The sequence below is a fragment of the Plectropomus leopardus genome, chromosome 7, assembly GCF_008729295.1.
Source record: "Plectropomus leopardus isolate mb chromosome 7, YSFRI_Pleo_2.0, whole genome shotgun sequence".
Classification (NCBI taxonomy): Eukaryota; Metazoa; Chordata; class Actinopteri; order Perciformes; family Serranidae; genus Plectropomus; species Plectropomus leopardus.
In genome coordinates this window covers 34,334,826-34,352,540 of record NC_056469.1, presented here as the reverse complement: position 1 = coordinate 34,352,540, position 17,715 = coordinate 34,334,826, and the positions used below count along the sequence as shown (strand labels likewise).

Below are 17,715 nucleotides of genomic sequence, written 5' to 3'. Positions count from 1 at the left end.
TTCTATGGTTTCAGGAACTTTCTTGAATTTTAGGCTGTTTTTAGGATTTTAGGACATTTCTGGTATTATGGGATGTTTCTCTGATTTTAGGAAGTTTCTCAAATTTTAGGTAATTTCTCAGATTTCAGGACATTTCCAGGATTTTAGGACATTTTAAGGATTTCAAAACATTTCTAGGATTTTAGAACATTTCTAGGATTTTAGGATGTTTTTAAGATTTTAGGATGTTTTTAGGATTTTAGGATGTTTTTAGGATTTCAGGACATCAGGGTGTTAGCCAGGACCTCTGTCTTTGGGTGTGGAGGATCCTCCACTGACACTTTTATTAATAAGCTCTATTTTGATGCAGCTGTATGCACTACACCTTTTACTAAAAGTACAAAAACAATTCCCAGTGTGAATAACTTTGTTTTTATTGGGAATTAGAAAATAGTTGGAGGGCCACCTGGTACCCTATCGGGGCCAGATTTGGCCTGCGGGCCCTAAGTTGAGTATCACTGACCTAAACCCTGGACACCGTAACTCTGCTTCAGTGGGTTATGTTTCGTTGTTATGCTTAAATCATGTCAATCCTGAGATCTACAGTTACGACCACCTTCAAAGATTACTGCATTTATTCAGTGTGTGGTACCACTGTGGCTGCGGCGTTGCTCCGTCCGGTTTTTAAGGTTTCAAGCCTCCGAAGCACATGTACTTCACCTCCAGGTACTCGTCAATGCCGTATTTGGAGCCTTCGCGGCCCAAACCGGACTGTTTGACCCCACCGAAAGTGGCCTCTGGGGTGGACAGGAGGCCCTCGTTGATTCCAACTATCCCAACCTCCAACTCCTCGGCCATCCGCCAGATCTGACTCACATCCTGCGAGTACACGTAACCTGAAAACAACATGAGAGCAGGTCAGGGTTTAAAATCAGCAGCAAGAGATCAAAACTCAAGACGGAAGCTAACGTTTGACTTGTTTTTAAAGGTTTACTTCCTTTTAGTTTTGATTTAGTTTGTCTAATTTCATAACTGACATTTCATGACCATGGGAACCTTGAGTTCAACATTTCCAGGACTTGACTGCAGGAGCTGAGCCGGATGCACTCACCTGCCAGCCCGACATTCGACGCATTAGCAATAGCCAGAGCTTCTTCCTCGGTGTTAAACCTGCGAATCACAAACAGAAGAGCGCTTTCGTCAAAACACGTCTTCAGAACCCGAAAACAACCAGCAGCTTTAACAGGTTTGCTTTTTGTTGCTTTTCATGTTTAAGACATGAGATTTACTCCCCAAAAAAAAAAATATATATATATACAAAATCTCCCTCTGAACAAATACGCCTGTACATTCTTAAGTGCAAACAGAATGAATAACATGAACAACTTAATTTCGAACCAAAAATTAAAACATTATAAACAACCGTCGAAAACGACAGTAAAGTTGGGGCTGGACGATATGGAAAAAAGTCTCTTTTTTTCATATCAGTCGATATCGATATATATCACGATATACATCAAATCAGTATTTCTGTCGAGCTTAAAGGTTCCTTTGACTCCTCAGTGAGATATGAAGATATCATCAGGTTCATTTCGGTTTAAATATTAATTTTCTGTCAGACATTGAACATGACAAATATACTGTAGAACAGCGTCACCAGCTGGAGGACCTATTCTACTAAAACTCAAAGAGGTCCAGTTACGAACATTTGGAGCGGATGATGAATTTGCTCTGGTTTCAAAGAGTTAATTCATGTGTTACGGTTGAGCGTACGGACCTGATGACGGGCAGCAGCGGGCCGAAGGTTTCCTCTTTGGTGCAGAGCATGTCTGTGGTGACGCCGGCCAGCAGAGTCGGCTCCATGAAGGACCCGTCCAGACGCTTCCCGCCCTTCAGCACCTTCGCCCCTCGGGACACTGCATCTGATATCTGATGGACCACCTGTGATAAATAAGGTTTCAGGTGATCAACTCTGCTGCTGCTGCGGCGCCAAATGTCATGCATTACTTTTTGTGAAGACCTGCACTGAGATTTATATTTAAGAGTTACAAAAATCTATTTGATAAGATTAGGGCAGTTCTGATGAGGTTCCCATTAAATATATATATATTTTAAAACTGGGATGTAATTGGATTTACATCAGATAGAAGCAAAGAAAACATAAAAAAATTAAACACAATATGCTCTAGAAATAACAATAAAAAGAAAAGGGGCCTAAAGGGGAGCGGAAGTAAGCAAATAGTAGATTTGTTCCCAAGTGTTTCTGTTTGAACGTTTCGGTATTTAATTTCTTAACTTTTCCTAATTTTGCTCTTAAAGATCAGTGACCATTAAGTTTCACCACTGGTGCACACCCATGAAAACACCCATTTTCACAACGTACTCACCGATTCATTTCTGCGTCGCGCCAAAATTCAACTCTCGTCCTTTTTCTCTTTCGTTGGGTTATTGAAGCGAGCAGGAGAGCAGCAGAGACAGTCGGCCGAAACGCGCTCAGATGTGCAGTAAAGCTGCCGTAAAATTGGCATTTTTCATCACATCTCGCCGGTTAAAGCGCTGAAATTACCACGTTCACTCGAGTGTTGCGTTCCCATCAAAGATCGGAGTCAGAGGCGATAAAAGCTCATTTGACGCTGGCGTGAATGCTGATCGTACGCATTCCCGTTGCATTGAAAAGCCAGATGTTAGCGGGTTTTTTGTTCAGTGGGAATAAGGTTTAAGATTATTTAATCCCATATGAATTATTTATGGACATGCAGGAATCTGAGAAGATGATGAAACTGACTGACTAAATGCAAAACTTTTTATTTTTACTTGAAGGTTTTTTGTTTGTTCAGTTTCTATCTACAAGGTTTTTTTCTCTTTGGCAAAAGATTTGACCTATACTATAAAATAAATGTGTTAAAAACCTGCACTGGAATTTTGGTTTGGATTATTTGTTTTGTTGACCTTTGGGATTGTGGGATTTGTTGTCTGCAGCACAGCTCGAGAAACGTTGCTTGCCATTTTTTTTCAAGTGCCACAGGTTGTCAGACAGAAAATGGTGTTTTGATAATTATTTTGACTCCATGCCACCTTTTACGAAAGTTTCAATGTCTTTATCTGTCACAGACGAGGAAATACAAATGTATGTTTTACTCTAACTTTCCTGCTTCTGTTTCAAAATAAAAGTCCTCTGAAAACATCTCTGTCAACAGAATCCCATCAGTTGTTGGCAAAAGGCTTTTATTTTGAAACATTTGCAGGACCGTGTTGTTGACAGTGCAGCAGCTGCACGACTTCATGAATGAGTTTAGGATATGCTTTTAATTACTGAATATATCTCAGGTGCAACAGGTTCAGCAAAGCTAATTTCAATCCAAACATTTTCATGATTAATGACGGGTTTTTGGCTGCACAGCTCACGTGTTATTGATGACATCACACAGACTGTGAGTCTGACCCTCGGAAAATAACCCGACCTGATCCAAACACAGGGAAACTTTGAGAAATTTCAGCCCAGAGCTGATCGAGTTCAGCAGAAAATCACGTGAAGACCAACGTTAAATACCAGAGGAGAGACCTGGCTGGTCAATAATAAATCAAAAACGAGAATACAAAAAGTCCAGCTGTCACAGCTTTAGTTCCCTTAACTCTCCAAATGTCTCATCAATTACTATAATATCCAATCACAGCAAGAATTTCTTGTTTAATGTTTCAATATTTAATATTTAATTTGCTCCAACTCTTTCTAAATTTGGCTTTAAAGAGTAGCGACCAACATACGAGAGGGTTTTTTTAAAGTGTAAAAATAAACTTAAAGAAGGCGCTCTGCTGCACAAACTCTCTTTCTAAATTACCTCAAAGCTGTTTTTGATATATTTGTATTTTTCTCACTTACAGGTCGACATATTCTCGATATTTAGCTGCAAGTTTTAGTTCAAATTGAAAATGTTTCTCCATGTTTCTGATTTAATGACGACTGGCCGCTGTGACGTAAAGCTGGAGTTTACCTTCTCCGCCGCTCTGGCGTTGATGAGCGGCCCCTGGGTGGTTTCGGGCTCCGAGCCGTGACCCAGGCGGAGCTCGGCGTCCATCGCTCGGCCCAGCTTCTCCATGAAGCGATCGTGGATGCCGCTCTGCACCAGGAAGCGGTTCGAACACACACACGTCTGCGGGACGGAGAAGAAGAAGAAGATGGTGAGGATACAACATCCACTGTGAGCTCAGTGTTCAAGTGTTTTTAGTTGTCTCATCTCACCTGTCCAGAGTTCCTGAACTTCGAGGCCATGGCGCCGGCCACCGCCTTGTCGACGTCAGCGCTGTCAAACACGATGAAGGGGGCGTGGCCTCCCAGCTCCATGGACGCCTTCTTCACGGTGTCAGCAGCCATTTTCAGCAGCACCTGGAAGCAATTTTTTTTACTGTTTTACTTTAGTCACCAACATATGAAAAGCAGCCAGTAACACCAGAATAACACCAGAATAAAACCAGAATAACACCAGAATAACACCAGAATAAAACCAGAATAACACCAGAATAACACCAGAATAAAACCAGAATAAAACCAGAATAACACCAGAATAAAACCAGAATAAAACCAGAATAAAACCAGAATAAAACCAGAATAACACAAAATAACACCAGAACAAAACCAGAATAACACCAGAATAAAACCAGAATAACAGCATTTAAAAAACTGTTGTCACGCAGTAAAACTGTGCACATCGTTAATATTCATCAGAAGTGAACCTCTTTGACACAAACGTCTCTGCTGCTGCTGACGCAGCTGCAAACGTTAACGGTAAAACTTCGGATGCTTTCAGCTCAAAGCTCTGAGAGGTTTCGGTGCATATATCCACGAGTACGCACTAGTGATGAATATTTGCACATTTCTAAATTTTATGTATTAATGTGATTTTGTCACCTCACCTTGCCGGTGGCGGTGGATCCGGTGAAGGAGATTTTGGTGACCAGCGGGTCGGTGCAGAGAACCTCCCCGACCGACGGAGTCTTCTCTCTGGAGCAAGGCACCACGTTAAACACCCCCGCCGGGATCCCTGCCTGCTCCGCCAGCTGCACAACGACACGGTTATCGAAATAAAAAATAACACAAAGGGTTAACCAGAGTGTTACAAAAAAAATTAACAAAAAATAATTAAAAAAGTTAGGAGAAAATTACGTGAAAATAGCCAAAAAAGGGAAGTAACAAATAACTGACAAAAATCTAAATATAAAATTGTTTTAATTATTAATATAGATTTCAGAACATTTTCCTCTAATTATTTGGATAATTTTCTAATAATCCTCCCCTCCTTTTTAGATTTTTCTCGTCACCTTTTACTAATTTCTTGCAATTTGTGAGACGTTTTTTGGTGCCACTGGTCATTTCCTTTTTTCCAGTTTAAAAATAAATAAATCAAAGCAGTTTACTCGGTAAGGGTCAAATATCTCCTGAAAGGCGTCTGAAAGAAGCACAAAAAATCTGATGATGATCCAGGTTTCAGAGGGTTAAATAAGGTTGCTCTGTGTGCTGACCTCGGCCAGAGCGAGCGCTGACAGCGGCGTGTCCTCGGCCGGTTTCACCACCACCGTGCAGCCAGCCGCCAGAGCGGCGCCGACCTTCCTGGTGATCATGGCGCTGGGGAAGTTCCACTGCGGAGCGACACAACTCAACAACATTTAAAGCCGTTTGAAATTCTGAATACAGCTTTTAAAGATTAATTATCAATATTTTTATTTATAAGCAATAAATCAATTTTGTGTAATGTGAGAGGAGTTTTTAACATTTAAAATAAAATTCATGTTGTCAGAAAAACCATGCATCCATCAGCTGATCCGGAGGTTTTTGCTCACCGGCGTGATGATGGAGGCGACGCCGACGGGCTGTTTGAGGAGGAGGATCTTTCTGTCTTTGGCGGGAGACGGGACGATGTCGCCGTACACTCGCCGAGCCTCCTCCGAGAACCACTCCACGAAGGAGGCCCGAGTACCCGATCTCCCCGAGAGACTCCTTCAAAGGCTTACCCTGCAAAACACACACACACACACACACACACACACACACACACACACACACACACACACACACACACACACAGAAATAATACAAGTCCTGTTTTTCTGCTCTGATGGCTGTGGGATCAAAAATGTCAGTTTGAATGGGTTTCAATGGAGCATTTTTGGACCTGAACAGTCTGAATGTAACTATTTAGTTTCCACAGTGTATTTTAGACTTATTGTAGGAGCTGAGCTGCAAATTCACTGATTACACTCAAATACACAATCCTGCCAAAATTGTACCATGTGCATAAAGTGCGCTCACCAGTCCTTACAGGTTAAATATGAATTTGTGTGAAGTGTCCCTTTATCTTTATGACACTCACACTTTCGAAGGTGATCAGTTTGGCCAGGTCTTCTTTGTGCAGCGTCATCAGGTCGAACCATTTCCTCAGCAGGAGGCTCCTCTCCTGCAGGACGACCAATCACATCACATCAGGAGTCCGGTGAATAAATGTCCCTCTTAAATCATGTTTTCATTCAGAGTTAATGATTCGAAGAACGTGTCAAAAAACAGGTTTCCATGAACATAATGATTATGTTTCCTGTGAGGTTTGCTCAGTCCGGTTTCTTCCTAAATCAGGTTAATTTTTCACCGAGTGGAAAATATTAAAAAAGTTAGCAGCAAAACTCAACAGGTCCTTTAGGGACAAATTTGGCTGCAAACTAGACCTTTTCATTTAAAACTGATCGCTTGTTTTTGTGTTTTCCAAGTGAGATTTTTACCTTTGAAACCTGGATCAACATTAATTATCTACACCTGTATTTAAACCTTAAAATATGAGCAAATTGGTTGATTTATTTTGAAAATATGGGAAAAAGTTGGCAACTTAGTAAGAAATGTCCACCAAATTGCGAGAAATTTGCAGATTCTGAATTTATATTTATCATAATTATGCATTCAAAAATCATGTTAATGAATTATTTTTCTTAAGCAGGTAATTTTTTAAGGTAATTTCCTTAGCTTTTTTTTTTTTTTAACTTTCTTTTTATTTTTTCTAATTATGAGGTTATTTTTCAGCTTTTGTAAACGTTACTTTTGTTAGCTAATTTTCAGCGTAATTGGATTTTATTAGGGACTGTTTGTTATTTATGACAGAGAAGGGTATGGTGCAAAAAGAAGGGGTATGTCAAAAAAATGTAGTAACTGAGGAGAGACTTATGTTTTTATTTTTGACTAAGGGAAGGGGCATACAACTTAAATGGCTGTATTTTGCATATATTTATTACTACTACACTATTTTATTACTTCTTATTACTATATTTACTACATGTAATTAAAACAAACTTTTTTGTTGGATTTTCAAATGTTCACATTATGTGGGACAAACACTTCTATCAGGAAAAAAATACAAAACCAAATCTAAATTTAAAATAGTTATATTTTCTCAAAATAACTTTTTTTGTTTTCAACTTTTAACTTTCAAACATCAACTGGTCAGTTTTTAAATGTATCAACACATTTTTGGAAAAGAAAGGGTCGTGCATTTTCCCAGAATCACTCAGGGAGGCTCAAGGGAAAATATTTGTAGCTTTGGGAATGATAAAAATGAAAACATAATAAAAGGAAAAAAATCTCACACTCGAGCCACCCCCTCCTCTGATAAATAGAGAACAGTCCCTTATAACTATTTAAAGTCAGCCTGGTTTATAGTGTTCAGAAATAAAGATAAAACAATAATCGATCATAGTCCAAAACACTAATAAACTACTTTATTGACAGACCTGAGCTCACGGTGATCAAACTCCACACACAGAGTATAAGCTGCACAAATGCACCTGCCGTTCAGAGACGAGCACGCGCCTTCACGCCGAACCCCATTCAAATATTTCGCAGTTTAATGTGGTCGCGTTAATGCTAACTTTATTATTCCGTGAACGCAACAGTCGCGTTTTCTGAATCGTTGAGATTGTCTCTTTCCTTCGACATATGTGGCTACCAAACACTCTGCTAGTTGTTCCTATTTTATGGCATCTTGTTCGTTCATGTGTCTTCCAATCAAAATAAGGGGCGGTAACTGGAGTAAAACTAGGTGTTTTTGTGCAAATACGTTGTTTTTTGGTGAATTTTGTGTCAGCCGAATTAAACTTTATTTTATAATGACTTCAGAAAATACCTTGACTATGAGCGTCTTTGTGTTTTTTTGGGCATGTGAGCAACTTTTATTTTAAATCGGCGGTTTTTTGAATGGAGTGTGGCGGACGTACCTTAGCACTGTGCTGTTTCCAGGAGTAAAACGCCTTGTACGCGGCGTCCACAGCCTGCTTGGCCTCCGCCGGGCCGCAGTCCGACACCCGGGCTATCTCCTGCCCGGTGGCCGGGTCCAGCACCGGGAACACCGAGGCTGCGGAGACCCAGCGCCCGTCCACGTAGCCCTGCGTCCTCAGCAGCGGAGCGGAGACGTCCAGGCTGTAGTGTCGCTGCATGGCGGCGGGCAGGCCGGGGGGAGGACCTGCCGGAGGAAGCACCGAGTCCTCAGGACACAGACTGTGGACATACCGGGGTTAACGTCTGCAGCGGGGTGTGTGTGACACTCTCACTGTGAGCGGGCTGAAGGGTGAGTGTCTCCGCAGACCAGCGGCGGCAGCTCCGGCAGCTTTCTGTCGGTTTGAACCAGTCCGGAGGAGGACGCGCTGATCACGTGACAACACAACCGGAAAGCGCGAGAGCACTTCACGCTCCTCTTCTGACATCCTTATAATACATCCACGCGCTTCTGCTCTGCTGCCTTCAATGTCCAACACAAAGACTCAGCAGAAAGAAACCCATAATACCAAGAAAAAGGACACACTGGGTTAAATTTAGAAATCCTCTCGAGTGATATATATATATGTATAATTATTATTATTATTACTAACTCATAAGTTATCATAAGGACAAATCAAGTTATTATTATTAATTAATAATAAAAACAATTTAATAATCTTTTTCAAAAGTAATCTTCATCATCATTATTTTGTTGGTAGCGGTGTTATTATGATTATCATTACTAATTTGTAAGTCATCATTTTAATAAGATCCAAATTTTATTATCATTAAATAATAAAAATTGTATATATATATATATATATATATATAATTATCATTATCATTTTGTTATTATTATTAATTTCTAAAGTATCTTATGAATAAAGTCAAAATTCTATTAATAAATAATTTAATAATTAATAAAAATCTTGTTGTTATTATTTTGTTGTTTTCATTACATAGTATTACTACTAATTTGTAAGGTTTCCCATGACTAAAATATTAATTTAATTATAATTATCATTAATAATAATAAATAGAAAATAATGAAATAAATTTAAAAAATCATCATTATCTTGTTATTATTATTTCCCCTATTTGTTTAATATTACATTTTCATCCAGAACTTACAGTTAAAAGAATTTCCCTTTAAATTGGTTTTCAATCTTGTATTATAAGATGTTTATATTTGTTTACTATATTGTTTGACAACTTTGACAAATTCTATGTACTTACCTGTACCTCATGAATGTGTGTTTCCATACCTGTTCTATAAATTTTGAATAAAAAACAAAAAACAAAACAGTATATATATAATAACAACAACTATTATTATTTATTTTGTAAAACTATTTTTAGTTGTGAATGCAACACAAGTACTTTAACATATGTTTACATATCACTATATTATCTCTATTACTTTAACGATAACATCACAACTCATGAAGTAGTAAAACAGAAAAAAATTAAATACAATTATTTTCATACTAACTGTGAATATCGTTTTTGCAGAAATAACATTATCAATACAGTTAATATTTATTAAACACGTTGTGAACATTTCATCATTTTCAGGTCATTATGCAAACTGGTTTCAGCTCGCAGTAAAACTGGACTCTGAATGCGTTGTAAAAATATTGCAGGAATGATACTGAGTCAGTTATCAGCTGACATGTCACGTGTGTGAGACGTTTTTCAGAGCTGCAGTTTCTCGTCTCTCCTCTGGACTCCTTTCGGTTTCATTTTCCTTTTATAAACTCAAACCAGTTCAGCCACCAGTCTGAACTGGTTCAAGATCACTTTTAAAGAGCTGTGTGTTCCTTAAGTCAAGTTATTGATATGTAGTAGTAGACTGATCTAAGTACATTTACTCACATACTGTACTGAGGAACTGCACTTTATTTATCAGAGATGAGATGTGGCTGTGTTGTGACTTCATTATTAAATAATATTTCTATATAATAAATCCCCCCCATAACGAAAAATATTGGCTTTGATTTATTTTTATATTATTTAATTTAAGATAAGATTATAAAATAGAATGCATTGTAATAGAAAAATACCACTATTATAAAAACACATTTTACATCTTATTGCATCACTAATAACAATCTAATAATACATCAGTATCAAACACTCTAGTGGTGGTTTATTTTACTTAAGTATTGATCCTGCCTTTTATTTAATCTATTTTATCTCATTTTATTTCATTGCTTTGATGTTTGTGATATTACTTTACTATTCTATTTTTATTTATTTTTTATTTTTTGTGTATGTATTTAGGTTTATTTATAATCTGTTATTATTGGTATGATATTATTATTATTTTGGCCATTTTTTATTGTATTTTATTTTTCTGTGTGACTGTATCAGGGGATACATATTTGCACATTGATGTACGTGTTTACATAAATGTGTATACTTTGTTTTAATAAAAATAGTGTTTAAAAAACATCTCAGTATTTAAATGTATAAATAATTGCTTGACAGCCTTTCTCATAACTAATATTTTTAACAGCAAAATTCATCATTATTCTGGAAAAAGGGGTCGAGAGTAAACAAGGTGCCAACGTGCATAAAAAACATACAAAACACACATAAGTGTGATGACATGTCTGACATCCCTTTTTTTAAATTTTTACACTGTATTTTTCTTTTAAGTCTTATTTTTAATTAATTTTTTTTTTTTTTTTTAATTTTTAATTTTTTTATTAATTAATTTACTTTTTCTCCTGTTTGTTCGTGCTCTTTACACATAAGAATTTACAGGCACATTTTTCCAATTTTGTATTTGTACTCTGAAAAAACACAACTAACAAAATAACAAGCATAAAAATAGCGCTGTTCATCAGAAATAAAATGCCAGAAACGCTCCTGGCCAACAGATCGATCAGTTTGAGACAATTAAGATCATAAAATGACTTAAATATGCACTTTTTCTTTCCTCTAATCTTGCAAAAATATCCCAGTAATTAAATGTTGACCTGAATGTTTCCTCTGCACACACAGGTATGTTTTTATATGACCACATATCTATAAAAACAAAACGCCCTGCAGCAGCCTGCGGACCTGCACGGCTACAAACCTGACATGATGTCAGGAAAGTGAAACTTAAGGAAACAGAAACTTCAGCGCTTAAATTCGGTGTAAGAGCGGCGGGCTCCTCAGCAGACTCACATCCAGGATGGGGGTTCAAGGTCTGACCACTCTGCTGGAGAAGCACCGGGAGATTTACCGGCCCGTCTGGTTCAGGAGGAGCCGGCTGGTGATCGACGGCTGCAACATCCTGTACCTGCTTTACTTTAACTCAGGTAGGAGCACAAACTCTCAGCTCTGCTGCTTCCGATGACTTCAGACTGAAAAAAAAGTTTAAAACTGCAGCGGGAGATTTTAAGAAGAACTGACAATCATTATTAAGAAATTAGCGCATAAATAATTATTGCAATAAGCTATGGAAACATTTTCAAAATTATATAATGAAAAGTAAGTTACAAAACTAATTTAAGTACTTTTCAGTCACTTCAGTCAGTTTGCTTTTTTACATTAATAAAAAAGGACAAGAAAATTACTTGAAATTAGAGCACAAAAAGGAAATAAAAAGTACATAAATTAAAAAAAAGAACATGCACATAAGAAAAATGGAATATAATAATCAGGAATGTATTAAAATAAGATCTTTTTTTCAATATTTCTTTTATAAAAATAGAACAATATTTATAATTTTCAGAATTATGTATCAAAATTTCATGTTATTTATTTTTTTGTTTTTTAAAAACTATTTTTCTTGTACTTTTTACTAATTTTGGGCTTTTTTTCTTCGTTTGTTGCTTGTTGCCCTCCTGTGTTTCAAAAGAAATCAAGCCAATTTTTTCAGGTTTCCAAGGGGTTAAATCTGCATGTGTTTATACTTTTTTGGGGGTAATTTCCATGATTTCTTGTACTTTTTACTGATTTGGGGCATTTTTTTTTTAAATTTGGGTCACTTCTGTGGTTGCTTGTTGCCCTCCTGTGTTTTGAAAGAAATGAAGCCGATTCGTTCAGGTTTCTGAGGGTTAAATCTGTATCGCGGCGATGTCTTCTCCATCTGCACGACAAATTAACCCTTGAGTACTAATAAAGAAAGTGTCCTCTGGTTGGTTGTTCAGGTCTGGACCAGAGTCATGGCGGGGAGTACGCTGCATTTGAGGTTCTGGTTGAGAAGTTCGTCAAAGCCCTCAGAGACTGCGGGATCTCGCCGTACGTGGTGCTGGACGGAGGCTCCGACCTCACCGACAAGAAGCTCGAAACTGTGACGCTCAGAGCTCAGGATCGCATCAAGAAGGCCCATCGAGCAGCGGAGGGCAGCGGGGGAGGCATCCTGCCACAACTGGTCAAGATAGTGTTCGTCCAGACCCTGGCCCGGCTCGAGGTCCCGGTGGCCGTGTGCTACGGAGAGGCCGACCAGGAGCTCGCAGCCCTGGCCAACGAGTGGCAGTGTCCCCTGCTGTCCAATGACAGCGACTTCTTCATCTTCGACCTCCCGGCGGGGCTGCTGACCTTCTCGGACTTCGAGTGGGAGGCGGTGCGGCGGATCGGCTCGCAGAGCTACATCCCCTGTAAGAGCTACAACACCTCCAGCGCCTGCATCGTCCTCGACATCCGGCGCCAGCTCCTGCCCGCCTTCGCAGCCTTAGCCGGGAACGACTACGTGAAGCTGCAGAGGATGGAGGCGTGCATCCGCTGGGCTCAGTTCGCTCCGCCAGACTGCGGGACAGCGAGCCACCTGGAGGGGCTGCTCTGCTGGCTGAGGCGCTTCGACCGGCCCCGGGACGCCTTTGAGGCGGCGCTGGGGCTGATGGGAGAGCTGAGCAGGAAGAGACAAGAGGAGGTGCTGAAGGGCTTATCGCTGGGGATGAACGAGTACAAGGTCCCTCCCAGCACCCTGAAAACCTTCTTCATCCACGGGAAGGTGCCTCCTGCAAAGGAAGAAGTAATAAAATCCTTCTTTCCTTCCGTCATATCTTTAAAAATTTTAAAAATATATTATAATTTTTTTTTTTCCAAAGATAAGGTTAGGGTTTTTTTTATTATTTTGGTGGGCCTGCAGGTTGGAGGACATGATTTCTTTAAAAAAGTTTCCAAAAAATTTACATCAACAAGAATTATTAAAGAAAACAAATCCAATAAGTTTAAGAGAATAAAAATTGGCAAGAATTTTTACAGAAATCACCCAAATAAAATTAAGAAACAAAAAAAGTCCACAATAAATCAAGTTTTTAAATGTCAGATTTTCAAAGGAAACAAAATTGCAAAAAAATTCAATTAATTGCAATTTCAATTAATTCAATAAAAATCCGCCTTCCTGACCCGCAGCACGTTTTCTTTAAAAATCTCTGTTAAAATAAATACGAGATACAGTCATTGTCCAACGTCTCCACATCCCAGAAACTCTGCTAAAACTGAAGTACTTCAGAAACTGCAGTACCTGATCACCTGCAGCGCCGTACCGACGAACACACGAGTAAATGTACTTGTTCTGTCCTCCTGGAGGTGGCGAGTCTTGTCCCGTCCTGGACCCGGCTGATGCTGACGCAGGCCCGGCTGGCGCCAGACGTCCTGGACGTGCTGCTGCTGCGGCGGCTGAAACTCAGTATCCCCGTGGACCACGCCGACATGCCCAGCGCTCACCGGATCTCCAGGCCGCTCCGCCAGGTGATGTACGGGCTGCTGCTGGGAAAGGGGACGGCGGTGACGGAGAGAGACAGAGACGGCCTCCAGCTGAAATTCATCCCCGTCCAACCTGTCCTCACAGCGGCCACGAAGGGGCTGAAACTCAACTCACTGGATAAGGTGAAGCAGCGGAGACAATGTCTTTCATAAATGATGCCACAACTACACATTTCAGTTTTAAGTTTCTGGACGTGTCTAGAACATTTCTAGGATTTTAAGACGTTTCTGTGATTTTTGGACATTTGTGGGATATTATGGAAGTGTCTAGGATTTCAGGACATTTTTAAGATTTTAGTAAATTTCTAGGATTTTAAGACATTTCTGGGATTTTGGGATATTTCTAGGTTTTGAGGCCATCTCTCAGATTTCACAACATTTCTAGGATTTTAAGAAGTTTCTATGATTTGAGGTCTTTTGTGGGATTTTAAGACGTTTCTAGGATTTTTGGACATTTGTGGGATATTAGGGAAAAGTCTAGGATTTCAGGACACTTCTAGGATTTTAGGAAGTTTCTAGGATTTTAGAACATTTCTGGGTTTTGAGGCCATTTCTCAGATTTCAGGACATTTCTGGGATTTTGGGACATCAGGGCTAGCTAGGACCTCTATAACATAATATAAATATTCAATATTGCGACATTTGTGTGCAATAACTCGTGCTGTCTTCGTTTCATGTTTAAATGTCGCTGTGTGGGATAAACACAGTTGCAGCGAAAATGAGCTCACATTAACCCTGACTGCTCCGCAGGCGGAGCCCTCTCAGCGTCTGCAGGTGTTACTGGAGGCTCTGGGAGTGACTGAGGCCTCTCTGAGCGGCCTGCCGCCGCAGCTGCGCCTCGTGGTGGCTGCCACCTGCTACTGGCTGCGGAGAGCCGAGCCTCCTCCAGAGGAGGCGCTGCTGAAGGCGCTGCTGCTGGGACTGAGCACTGGAGACACGCTGAGACACAGAGCAGGTGGACACACAAACGCACCGCGACACCTGAGCTCATGATCTGAACTGCTCAGGTGTCTCTGATGCCTGAGTTAGTTTTCCGTCAAATATGATGGACTGATTGTGGTATTTATGTGTTTCAGATCTGCGGCTTCGAAATCACCAACGCAGACAACAGCTGGACGTGGTCGTGAATCACGCCTTCAACGAATGGCAGACCTGCCTGAAGGTCGGCTTCCAGCTGAACCAGCTGCTGAACTTCCCGTTACCTGAACCACAGATCGCCAGGTGAGACTCACATTTCAAAGAGTCCTGATTAAGCACACACCTGTGAACTAATGACTGATTAATCAGACACCTGTGAACTAATGACCGATTAATCAGACACACCTGTGAACTAATGACTGATTAATCAGACACACCTGTGAGTGCCAAAACTGTGGGTACAGAAATTGTGTGTTTGAACAATGTTTTCAAACTCAGTGTGGTGTGTGTGTGTGAAAAACCTCTGTTCACGTCACGTGTGTGTCAGTCTAAAAAAAACACTGCATCAAACTGTGCAGTGTTTGAGTCATTGAACACATGCTGACTGTCTCTGAAAAATCAATTTTAAAATGTTTGTCCATTAACCCTTTTTAGAAGTTTGTCGCACACTGTTCGACTTCTTTGATAGTGAAACATGACAGAACTGTTTGTGTGTTTTGAGCTTTTTTTCAGAAATCAACTGTTGTGTTTTGCCAAGTCACTTTTGTATTCTTTCTTTTGCTATTTGCAAATTGGAATTTTTGTGTTTATTTCTGTGAAGCCTTTAATCAGGAGTTGAAACTTTTCAAAAATTCAGAGTTCCATGATTTGAAAAACAAGTTTAAAAGCATTTGACCGTTAAAATGCAAAAGACCTGCAGCATTTATTCAGATTTAATTTTAATTTTCCCTGAATTTTTATCAAATTTTTCTCATGCCAAAAAATTTTTATTAATTTTTCTGAAAACTGAAAGTGACCACTTTTTTAGTGCAAATGAATCTCCATCAGCAGTTTTTTAAATGAATTTTATCAGTTGCATGCTTCAGATCCAAGCAAGTTAAACATGAGCATGCACAGTTTCTCCATGTTTGACCCATTTTGAAAGCTTTGCTGTTCAATGCCTGAACAATGAAACAATTTACCTGACTTTTTAAACTTGAATTCTTTTTTTTTTAAAAAAATGACACCAAAAAGATTAAAAAAGAACAAAACATGGAATAAACCATCAAATGAAAAATAGCACATTAAATGATAGGTTTTTGCAATTTTTGTTGACATGATTTTTGCAGAAACCCTAAAAGTTCCAGTCATTTAAAATGTGTCGAAAAAAAAAATGGTGGAAAATTTTGATGCGGACTTATCATTGGCAAAATTAAAATAATAAATCATTCAAAATGGAAAGTTTAAAAAAAAAAGTGAAAAATGAAAAAATTAACCAAAATTTGAGATTTTCAAAGAAAACAATGACATGAAAAAAAAAAAAAACTGACTTCTCTTTCTGAACAGCTTAATGGAAACATTTAAAAATGCACATGAATTTTTCATTCAAATGACCAATGTGTCTCAGTTGTTTTTGCAAAAAAACATTTTGACCTCTCAACATGACAGATGATGAGCATCATTTTGTAGTGAACACGTTGATTGTTGTGTCCTTCAAAAACTGCATCAATGTTCAAAGTCGTGTAACACCCAGTTAAAGAGATTCATTGACCGTGAGTCAGTGAAACTTGTACACAGACCTTTTAACAGTTGTAACTTGAACACGTCACTTCTTTGAACATTTAACCTGATAAAGTGTAAAAAGTTGCACAGTGTACCATGAGACAGTGATCACATTTTGAAACTGGGCCAGTGTTTAATTTTAAGCAAAACTGTCCTGATAAACTGTAATTTCATTTTAAAAGTCAGATCCTGTTTTTGTTTACTGAAAATGTGTTTTTTTTGTGTTTTTTTGTTTTTTTTTTTCATTTTTGCTCAGTTTTTTGCAGTGTTTGCAGAAACATTGAGTGTTGCAGTCTGACCAGAAATTGCTGTTTTCTTATCAGGAGCATTTTGGTGTGCTGCATTTTGCACGTGCAATGCACCTGTGTGCTTCAGTGTTGTCAGTGAATTTTCTGAAACTACTTTATCACTGCTTTTTTCAAAAAAGAGCTGAACTGAAGTTGTTGTCACGACACTGTGAAAAGTGTCACTGAAAAAACAGGTCACTGACACTGTTCATTGCAAAAGATCACAAAGAACTTCATGTCAGACACACAGGTCAAACTGTAGACACACACACACTTTGTGAGTGACAAATTCACTGTGAACGCACAAAGAGCAGTGTTTGCACAGAACTCTGACACCATCAAAATAAGGAAAATGTCAAAATGTTTCATTAAATTTTCATTTGAACATTCAAAAAAAAATGCAAATGAACTGTTAATCATGCACGCTCTGACAGTACACGGCAAAATGATTTCACAAAGTTTGAGATGTGATGACAGGGAAATCAGATTTTTGTACGAAACTTTTTTGAAAATTTTACATTTGCAGTTTTTTTTTTTAAATTCATTTATGCCGCAGCAGCTTGATTTTTTTAGCTCAGAGGCATTTTCAAAAAACGTAAACTTTGTACACCAGAATAACACCAGAATAAAACCAGAATAACACCAGAATAACACCAGAATAAAACCAGAATAAAACCAGAATAACACCAGAATAAAACCAGAATAAAACCAGAATAACACCAGAATAAAACCAGAATAAAACCAGAATAACACAAAATAACACCAGAACAAAACCAG

The 17,715-nt window shown here is 38.8% G+C and overlaps 2 protein-coding genes across 3 annotated transcripts in view; one reads left to right on the top strand and one right to left on the bottom strand.

Annotated features, from left to right (window-relative positions):
* Nucleotides 1-365: 365 nt before the first annotated feature.
* The window catches only part of aldh5a1 (aldehyde dehydrogenase 5 family, member A1 (succinate-semialdehyde dehydrogenase)), a 21,376-nt gene continuing 4,026 nt past the window's right edge, over nt 366-17,715 (bottom strand). Inside the window, exons 6-10 of the mRNA XM_042489666.1 lie at nt 4,220-4,363; nt 3,972-4,130; nt 1,757-1,920; nt 1,091-1,149; nt 366-875 (exon numbers count right to left, since the gene is read on the bottom strand). Coding sequence (XP_042345600.1) covers nt 664-875; nt 1,091-1,149; nt 1,757-1,920; nt 3,972-4,130; nt 4,220-4,363 — 738 coding nt within the window. The 3' untranslated portion in view covers nt 366-663. The remainder of the gene's footprint in view (nt 876-1,090; nt 1,150-1,756; nt 1,921-3,971; nt 4,131-4,219; nt 4,364-17,715) is intronic.
* Nucleotides 11,451-17,715, top strand: part of LOC121945476 (protein asteroid homolog 1-like) — a 22,281-nt gene continuing 16,016 nt past the window's right edge. For both annotated transcript variants that reach the window (XM_042489665.1, XM_042489664.1), the window contains exons 1-5: nt 11,451-11,577; nt 12,412-13,235; nt 13,796-14,095; nt 14,723-14,927; nt 15,049-15,193. In XM_042489665.1, the coding sequence (XP_042345599.1) occupies nt 11,451-11,577; nt 12,412-13,235; nt 13,796-14,095; nt 14,723-14,927; nt 15,049-15,193 (1,601 nt within the window). The remainder of the gene's footprint in view (nt 11,578-12,411; nt 13,236-13,795; nt 14,096-14,722; nt 14,928-15,048; nt 15,194-17,715) is intronic.